Source organism: Emydura macquarii, unplaced genomic scaffold (genome assembly GCF_026122565.2).
Source record: "Emydura macquarii macquarii isolate MOO-44397 ecotype Brisbane River unplaced genomic scaffold, CSIRO-AGI_Emac_v2 contig_561, whole genome shotgun sequence".
In the NCBI taxonomy this organism is placed as follows: Eukaryota; Metazoa; Chordata; order Testudines; family Chelidae; genus Emydura; species Emydura macquarii.
Window position 1 is genome coordinate 5,074,968 of NW_027130698.1, and position 10,209 is coordinate 5,085,176.

At 37.4% G+C, this 10,209-nt stretch overlaps 1 protein-coding gene across 1 annotated transcript in view; it reads left to right on the forward strand.

Annotated features, from left to right (window-relative positions):
* The window catches only part of DYNC1LI2 (dynein cytoplasmic 1 light intermediate chain 2), a 43,862-nt gene extending 38,716 nt beyond the window's left edge, over positions 1-5,146 (forward strand). The window contains exon 13 of the mRNA XM_067540097.1: positions 2,111-5,146. Within this exon, the coding sequence (XP_067396198.1) occupies positions 2,111-2,214 (104 nt within the window). The 3' untranslated portion in view covers positions 2,215-5,146. The remainder of the gene's footprint in view (positions 1-2,110) is intronic.
* Positions 5,147-10,209: the final 5,063 nt, after the last annotated feature.

Here is a 10,209-nt window from a genome sequence, read left to right on the forward strand (position 1 = left end):
GTTCCTCCACACCAGACATGATTATATAGACCTCTTATCATATACCCCCTTACTCGTCTCTTTTCCAAGCTGAAAAGTCCTGGTCTTATTAATCCCTCCTCGTATGGAAGCTGTTCCATACCCTGACTCATTTTAGTTGCCTTTTTCTGTACCTTTTCCCATTACAAAACATCGTTTAAGATATGGGGTGACCAGATTTGCACGCAGTATTCAAGATGTGAGCATACCATGGATTTATATAGAGGCAATATGATATTTTCTGTCTTCTTCTTGATCTTTTTCCTAATGATTCCCAATGTTCTGTTAGCTTTTTTGACTGCAGCTGCACATTGAGTGGATGTTTTCCAGAGAACTATCCACAGTGACTACAAGATCTCTTTCTTGAGTGGAAACAGCTAATTTAGACCCCATCATTTTATATATATAGCTGGGATTATGTTTTCTAATGTGCATTACTTTGCATTCCCAGTGTATTGTTCTGAAGAGATCCATCAGTGTTATCTTTCAATGGGAGGAATTATAGGATTATGTTTTGGGTTGAGAGAAGTGCCCCAGATGGCAGTCCATCAGAATGATTTTGAGTTGTATTATTTGCTAAAACTTCAGCTCAGGTTTGAAAGAAGTTCCTCACTTCAGCAGATGGTGCTCGTACAGTCTCTGCCTGCCTTCTGTGCAGCCAGCTTCTGGCACCTCTTATTTACTTTTTGACGTCTTCAAACATAGACCTAGTTCTGTTTTGTGAGCAGGGTTTCTTTGTGCCTTTTTAAGTCAAAGGTCTTCATAAGATGCAAAAAAATGGGCTTGTGTTAATAGTAGTTTGTGTACACAAACTAATTTTAAAATAGGTACTATTCAAACAGATGCTTCAGTACTTGTACGGCTGGTAGGAATATCGCTAAGGGGTTTCAACTTGAGTTTGTATCTTAACCCTTTGCAAAAATTAAAGATAGCTGTTTTTAACTTGGTCATGCCTTTGTACTTTGGAAAAAGTGCTTAAATCTCTGAGAAGTCATATCTTGCCACTTAATGTTTTCAGCATGTTTCCGGGGAAAATATTTCACATACATCTCTGAGCTGGAAAACAGATGCTTGTTAAATTCTTTGGCTATGCAAAAAAGACTATTAGAGGAAGCTATACGTAGTTATATAATTAATCTATTTTTTTATTTTGTGTGCCTCTCTCAAAACCTTGGTTTTATACCTTAACAGTTGTGTAGTTTAATTTTTTTTTAAATTGTATATTGTATATCAGTCCAGATTTAGACAGTGATAAACCAGGCTACAAACAAGCTAAAAAATGAATTAGTTCATATATTATGCATAAAGAGAGAAGAAAATAAAACTAACTCCAAATTGCTAGTGATCAGTTTATAACTGAACTGAATACTAATCCTAATATATAAAAATCAGAATAATAAGATCTCCCTTTTGTACACCTACTCTAGAATATCCATTGATTTTAATTAATGAATGAAACAAATTTAAATTCTAACTCTTCATGCAGTATTAAAGAATGTGCAAATTGTGCCCCTCTAAGAAAAAGGAGAGAAATATGGAATGTTAATTAAACTTTTGATTCCTCAGAGAGATCAATACAGTTAATTATGAAGAAAACAATGAGTATGATTAAAACCAAAATAATAACACTTTGTAGCAAGTTCTACATGCATCATGATTTTTTCTTGTGCAACTTATTAAAAACTTAACAATTTCCACATAAAATACTGTTGGTTAGGACAGACAAACTATAATTCATACTAATGTTGGAAGAAAAACCATTTTATTTTTTTTGGAGGAAATATTTTAATGTGATTGCTGTTATGACAGCTGAAATTTTAACAGTGTACATCATCAGGCATCCTTTAAAGCTGAATTATTCAGAAGTTTCTCTTATTTTAAGGCCTAATCTATTTCTCATTGAAATTAACAGGAGCCTTTCTATAGGCACCAATTCAGAATTGGATCAGGCCCTATATTCCTAGCAAGATGGATGAAATAATGAGAAGTTAAATAAAATACCGACAAAAACAATTATTATAAATATTTGTGCTGCTCATTTTCAAATAATGCATTTCAACTGTATTACTTACTATTTGTCCTTTCTTTTTAGGACAAAAGACTGTTTTGACAAATGTTCAAGAAGAACTGGATAGAATGACTCGCAAGCCCGATTCCATGGTAACAGCAAACTCTCCAACAGAGAATGAAGCCTGATAGAGCTTAAAAATGCATATGTAAATGACCAAATAACTATGTATATTGATCTGATAAGACCAGGATTTTTCTGCTATGGCAGATGCTATCAGTTTTCTTGGGGCAGGGGAAATGAACTTAAAACTTCATTGGCTTGTCCTAGTATAAAGTGCACATTCAGGAAGTTTGCATATAAAATCCCTCTGTATAAGATAACCATTTAGAGTTTATATAGGGCAATTCTCTTGATTTTTGAGATAAGCAGGTACAGCTGCATTTCTTGTTATGAAGAGCACAGAGAAGCAAAATGCAGAATTCCTTTTGCAATACTGCTACTGACTGCACACAAAGCAAGAAAGACATGAAATCCCTTTTCAGAGTTACTGGAACTGGCCATTTGTATGTTAGCAAACGCATTGGTATACTTGGAAAGGTGGTGATATAGCACAGCATTAATTAGATGGAGGAGAGAGAAATCCAGGTAGGAAACGCAGCACTGGTAGGGGGAACGCAAGATTTGGTTCAGTAGAAATAAAGAATGCTGACTGGGCTGGAGAGGGAGCACCATTACTAAATCCTGTGGTCAACATAGGGCAAATAATCACTGTTTAAAAATTCTTTTTAAAAATTAGAGAATTTCCAAGCCAAACACTAAGCATCATGGGAATTATTCTTGTTATAAATTGCATCTTTACTTTAACAAAAGATGTATAAGATGTGGGGATGCCCTTTTTGATGTAGCTGACACAGGAAGAAACTACGACTTGCTTAGATCCAAGTGCCTGGCACAGTATGTGATGTGTCTATAGAAGGTGCTTGAACTTACTGTGCACTGTAGTACAAACAGTCACTGTTTGGTTTTATTTAAAAATCAGTAGTTTTGACAATTGTATTTAATTTCAAATCCTGTTTTCTGGTATCTCCTGCCACGTTATTTAAATGCCAAGAGGCTAACCTATTAAAAGTGATGGGTGACATATCATTTTCCCATAATGAAATGTGCTACAGAATACTCAAATACTTCTTGTTTGTAATTAAACATCAGCTACCAAGCTTAAACTGATTCCTGCCTTATACCTGTGGAAGTTTATAGACTTTCAAGGTTCTTGTTCCAACCATGTAGGCTGCAATCTGCAGCACTCTCCTACTCTAACAATAAACTAAAGAGTATGAATGTGTACACTGAAGAATATAGAACCAGTGACTGTTCAGTTTGTATTTTTCCCTAAATGTAGCATTTTCATACGGAAAGTTGCAGTTGTCCCCCGTTGCTACACAGAGTAGTGCTCTTGGTCACTTCAGACCATCGTTCTATAAAAACTTCCACAGTTACTGAAACGGCACTTTGATTTTATCACGGTATATTTGTTTTACACATAAACACTACCATAAGTTAAGAGTTATAAGCATATTCTGTGCTCTGAAGGGGAAAAAACCACAATTTGAATTATAGAGAGTTTACTTTTTATTGATTATGAACTTGTTTGTTGTACTAAATCTGATGTCTGGATATAGCTTCCCTAATATATATCCTTACTTAAGTATACAGAATTAGTTTGACCATTAACACAGTCCTGGACATAACTTCAAATCCTATGTTAAATCAAGAGGCTGTTTTTCCCCTGTTTTTTAAGTCTGTCTGAACATAACCTAGAAAGCTAAGAGTATTTACTTGCCTCTTTGATAAACATTAACTTAAAAGCATGTTACTTGTGCTAGTTTTATTCTTGAAAATATACTATATTTTTCCATTTTTTTACTTTTTTAACGTTATGACTTTGAGTTACACATGTGTCTAAATGGTTGAAAACTGAGAGGCTGTGGACAACAGAATAGGTTGTGGTGTAACAGGTGCCAGTCACAAGATGAAGTAAAAAAAACAATCCTGTTACCACACCAGAAGAAGCAATTGCATACTGTCTTTGTGATATTTAGATTGGGGAATAAAACATCAAAAGCAAGACACGTAAATTGAAAAGGCATGTGTTTCTAATGGTACACAGTTGTAATGAAACCTGTGCAAAACTGCATATTTTATTAATGTTTTGTCATTTGAACTGATAAGCACTTTCATTTGAACTAATAAGCACTGTATCAATATGGCTAAAAGCTAATAAAATTTATACTTAAATTGAAAATCTACTAAAATTGAGCAAAAGCCAGTAACATATTCTACAATTTGTCAGTTGTGTAAAGGGGATGCTTCTGACAAAACAAAAGTTGGATTTCCAGTTCTTCATTGCAAGTGAATGCTCCTAGTTCATAGGAAGGAAGTTGTAAGTAATGTAGTGTCCACTGTTTGCCAAAGTCTAGCAACTTGAGAGCTACACAGTTGTTTTTCTGGTGTTTTCAAGCATTGGAACCAAAGGCCAAACTGCAAACAGCCTTTACATTTTAAAATAAAATTAATTTTATTTGCAGGATACATTTGTATGGTAGACTGTTAAAACTATTCTAGAACTATATTTATATGCATTATAGTGATTGCATCTACTGTTCTGTTTAAACTTAAGAAAATAAAACAACTTATCATCTTGAAGGTAAAACAAATATAAAGGTTAAGGATTGGCCCTCCATAAAAATGCTATGGTTATGCTGCTTGATTTTAAGTTTGCACTTTTTTTATTGGCGTTTTAGAAACTGTTTAAACTGAACAGAATTTGTCATATTTTATTTAATTTAACTACATTGAAAGTGACTGCTCTGTACATCATGAACTTAATAATATACATGCTGTAAATGAAAGTTAACTGTCCTGTATACTAAGTTTATTGATGTTTTTTAACTTACAATTAGGACTTCAGATGTATCAAACACAAACCTTAGTCCAGTTGTATGGCTTTAACTGGGTGCAGTATGCAGTCATGTGGAATCTTGCTTTCTAGTGCTGGCAAAAATGAGGACATGTCTTTAGTTACTGGCTTCAATAAACACGAATCCAGACTGCTTAAAATGTTGTGCCTTTTTTATTAAACAAGACAAATTCTAGAACTCTTGGAGGGGGCAGAATCTTATCTCAAGGCATGTAGATAACAGCAGGCATGGTTGACTCATAGCTTAGAAACAACAATGGCTTTCTTAGCAAAGGGTCCCATGGCAGATCTTACTCATGCAGTAGTTTCACTGAATTTAGTGGGAGATGTTTAAGTGAGTATGGCAGGTCTATACTACAGATTTTGCTAGCATAGCTATGTTGGTTAGGTGTGTGATCTCTGACCAACGTAAAAGCCCCTAATGTAGATGCCTTTATTTTGGCAAAACTGCTTTTGTGAGTATAATTTATTTTGTTCGGGGGGGGGAGGGGGGACTGAAATAAGCAAAAGCACAGTTTTGCCAGTATAACCTGCTGTATCCATACTAGGAGTGCTTTGCAAGTATAGTATACTAGTATAGCCATGCCAGAAAGGGTTCCAACTGTAGATGTGGCCTTAGGTCTCCAGGACTGGAACCCAAGTTACTAAGGATTAAAGTAAGGAACTGCAGGGGCAGTGCAGTTCCCCTTTCTCTCCTAAAAGCAGTAATGAACGCCCCTTCCTTTCATTGACTTGAGTAAGCAGTGCTCCACCACAGCTCTCTCTTCTCCTTTAGCTGATATGATGAGAGCTGCCCCTCCTTCAGTCTACCTCAGATATTAAAAGTTGATTTCATTTTGGCTTCAGTGCACACCGTTTCTTACTTTATTTCCTCTGCTTAAAGAATTCAGTATCTCTATGAAAGCTGGCTTTTATAACTTGGACACCTGTTCCATTTTTTGTCACTTTCACCAAAATTCTTCTTATTCTAAAAAGTCTTAGATTTCTTTGGTCATTTTTCCATTATAATAACTGCCTTCCATGCCAAGGTTGACAGGTTTCTACAATAGAGTTTCTGTTGAATTCAATCCCTATGAAGCCCTGTGCAGAAAAAATATAAGTTGTTGATATAGAAGATAAACTTAAGCATGTCTCACTTTTTTTAATTTTAGTTCATCAATGTACAGCAATGAATGTAGCACAGCAGGCTGAAAAGAAATGGGCTAAATCAATAAGGTGAAATTTAGAATGAACATGAACTGTTTATTAGCAGTAACAGAATTACCCAATATGTTAGTTCTTGTGCATAGAACTTTGTGCTATAAGCGACTAGAAGAGCTCTCCGTTTCCAACTGCGGCATCATTGAAGTGACAGTTTTCAAAGGGAGCAAGAGAACACTGGCAAAAAAGGAAGACTGCCCATATTATGCCTGTTATCCTGCTACAGAATCAACAGAACCTCGGCATAAAGAAGCAGTTTTTCCCATGCTAACCACAGTTTGAGAGAGAACTGTCTCAGCCTTGCAAACGGCAGAAGTGTCTTCATTGAAGATACAAGGTGGGTGAGGTAATATCTTTTATTGGACCAACTTCTGTTGGTGAGAGAAACAAGCTTTCGAGTTACACAGAGCTCTTCAATTCTGGGAAATGTACTCTAAGCCCTTGTTTACACTAGCACTTATGCCGACAAAACTTTTGTTGCTCAGGGGTGTGAAAAAACCACACCACTGAGCAACAAGTTTTGTTGACATAAGTTCTTGTGTGTACAGCGCTATGTCCGCGGGAGAGCGTCTCCCACTGACATAGCTACCACCACTTGTTTAGGTGGTTTTATTATGTTGGTGGAAGAGCTCTCTTCTCCCATCGACATAACGCGGCTACACAAGCACTCTTACAGTGGCACAGCTGTAACGATACAGCTGTGCCACTGTTTTAAGTGTACACTAGCCCAAAAGGTCACAGCTAAACACAAGATAGAACAGATTGCTTAGTACAGGGGTGGGGAACCTTTTTTATGTCAAGGGCCTGATGGTGGCCCTGGCGGCGGGGGAGAATTCGGCGGCGGCATGGTTTCACGGTGGGGGCGGGGGGCAGTGCCCGCCGCCGAAGTCCCCCCGCCGCCAAAAAGGGGCAAACAGCGGCAGGGTTTTGGCGGCGGCCACTGCCCTCCCCTCCCCCCCCACGGAACCGCGCCGCCACTGAATTCCCACACACACACCCCCCCCGACGCCAGGTCCAGACCAAATCATTTCGTGGGCCTTATACGGCCCGCCGCGGGCCGGACCAAATCATTTCGGCCCGCGGGCCGGATGTTCCCCACCTCTGGCTTAGTATAAGTGGTTAACACATTTCAAAGTCCCATTCAAGGTGAAGTGGACTGTAAATACCCCTCCAGTTAGAGGGGGAAAAGAAAGGAGGAAAAAAAGCTGGGTGGAGGGGTTAAGCAGGTAATAAGATGGTTGTAATAAGCCGTAAATCCAGAGTGTCTATTCAGTCCATACACAGGAGCAGTGACTGCTACTGAAGACTATTCCAGACTACTGTCTAGTTCTAACACCTGTATTCTCAGCCACGATAAACCCAAACTTCAGTGTTTTTACTCCATCTAATACATTAAAAATTTCATGGAACGTTTACTCTAACTGTTCATGTTCACTTACTGATTGTTTTTCTCTTGCTGATCAAAGGAAAAATGTCTCCAGGGAATAACATTGTCTGATAGAGAATGTAGCTATGTACACCATAGGGCTGGAAATAGGCACAATTTTCAATAGCCATCAAATTGATGAAGAAACAACTTGCCAGACCCTCAGAGACAGACTGAAAAATTACATTCCGATTAAGGTTTCAGTTCATATTATTTTAGAACAAATATTAAGGGATTCGTCAGATAATGTGGTTTGGCAATCTTAAATTAAACATTATTGCAGTCAATATTAGCTGTACTGGAGTAGAATCTGCTCTGTGGACTAGCTATAGCTCATAATTAAACTTGGGCTACTACACAGCCAGGAGCTGAGCTGCCTCCTCCCATTGCAGAAGGAGGAGACATCTGCTGATCTCACACGGGATTTGAGACTCCCAGCAGCTGTTAACTTTGTGTGTGCATAAGGCTGGTTCTGACTTTTGCTTCTAGTTTTAATTAATTATTTAAGCAGCTGTAACTCATCATTCTTGAATATAACCTGTTCAGTATGAGAAATGACTACTTGTTGAAGGGGCATCACAATGATATCGAAAGTGTGAGTATCAGATTTATTATTCACCCTTGCATATGCACCCTTAAAAACTGACATTGTACGTTGAGGGGCAAACATCCTTTGATAGAAAAATTGATATTCTAAAAAGAGAACCTTGTAGCATAAAAATGTATAGTGTCAACAATATATTTGACACTGACTGTGATGCGAGAATATAATGCAGATAGCCATTGACCTAAATTGCTTAAATCTAAAAGACAACAGGGAAGAAGGGTCACATAAGGAAATTTAGAGGGGATGCACTCAGAGCATGGCATAAACAAACTGGCAGCTTAACACATTGCTATAATTCAGTTCCTATATTTTAAACTTAGCAAAGTTTGAACTTACTGTCTGGGCAACTGGAATACAGCATAGACATACTGTTGTGTATAATAGGTTCTATATTTTATATCACGTCAGTCTTTACCATTTTAATTTTTTCCCTAATTCTTTTTAAAGAAGTATTTTCATAAGTGCACAATATGGACTGAACTTTGTGCTTGACATTATTCTCTGGTGATGTATCAAATGTATTTTTAATATGCACAACAACTTTTAGTATTTTTTAATTATACAAATGAATTTTTTTCAAGGAGTCTACTGTACACCGGTTTCCAGTTCAGGGAGCCAATGATTACAGCTTGCCAAAACGTTTCATTTTTAAGATAATGCCTGGATTTCAGCAAATAAAAGTACTATTGGGCTAAGACCTAAAACCTGGCTTTACTCTAACTTTCTGAATTACGAGCATCTGAGTTTAAAAAAAATAAAGGCAAAGAAGATCAAACTAATATCCATTACTACAATGTTGGTCATGTCAGGGATTCTTTTCTAGAAGCATGTTAACCTGCAAAAGTTTCTTTTTTTAAATTTAAACCTAAGGGATGTAACCTGTTGATTAGTGTTGGTTGGAAAGGGCATGATTGTTGCGGGGGGAGAGGAGTGGATGAGGAAGGGCTCTACAGAATATTTCAACTTCTGAGTAAAAAATCCAATGATACTTTTTACTAAAAAACAAAACAGTTTTATTTCAGAAATGCCATGGTGTTGCCTGATACTCCCATTCTCTGTAGTGTTGGTTTCCTGGTTGGGCTTGGTGAGGGGAAACAGTGCACCATCGAAGTCCTGTGATCATGGTGCAGCTGTCTTCCTCAGGCATACTTACACAGCAACAGTTAGATGGAAGTCTAAACCTGGAAGTTGGCCTTATCTGGAAAGGTGCTGAGCACCCACAACTCCTACTGAAGTCACTGGGACTTGCAGATCCTTGTACCCAGGAGGATTAGCCCTGTTAGTGGTAGCTGTTCATATACATTATAACTGAAGAGCAAAATCCTCTGATTTTTTTTCTTTCTAGTTTTCAGATCAGAATTATTAAACATATATAATGACACAGAAACATAGTCATTGTAAAAATAAGGCTAGCAAATGGGAAGAGACACTGTCCTCTTTAGTTAAAAAATTCTTACAACTATTTCATTGAGAGGCTCTAGTTACCTCCATGTTTTGGAGCAGGGTCTTGAATGAGCATAAGATCTAGCCCTGAACGAGGCAGGGGTCCTTTGGAGAAAAAAAAAGTAAGTGTTCCTTTCATTACAGACTGTACCATGATGCATATGTCTCACATTTCCTGAATTTTGAGTGCTTGACTTCGCACCCTTAATATTCTTGTAATGCATTTTTTGTATGTAATGTTATTTATATTGCAATAGCACTCACAATCTTTCTTTCTTTGCACATAGGAAGAGACAATTGTTACCCAAATTGTTTGCAATCTAAAGTCCCAGTGCTAGGGAAAAAACATATAACTGGGTTCAAAAAATAATTAGATAAGTTCATGGAGGATAGGTCCATCAGTGGCTATTAGCCAAGATGGTCAGATGTATAACCTCATGCGTGGGGGATGATGTAAACTTCTGACTGCCAGAAACTGGGAGGTGAAGAGGTGTGGAACTCTCCAACTTGCCTTGTTCTGTACACAC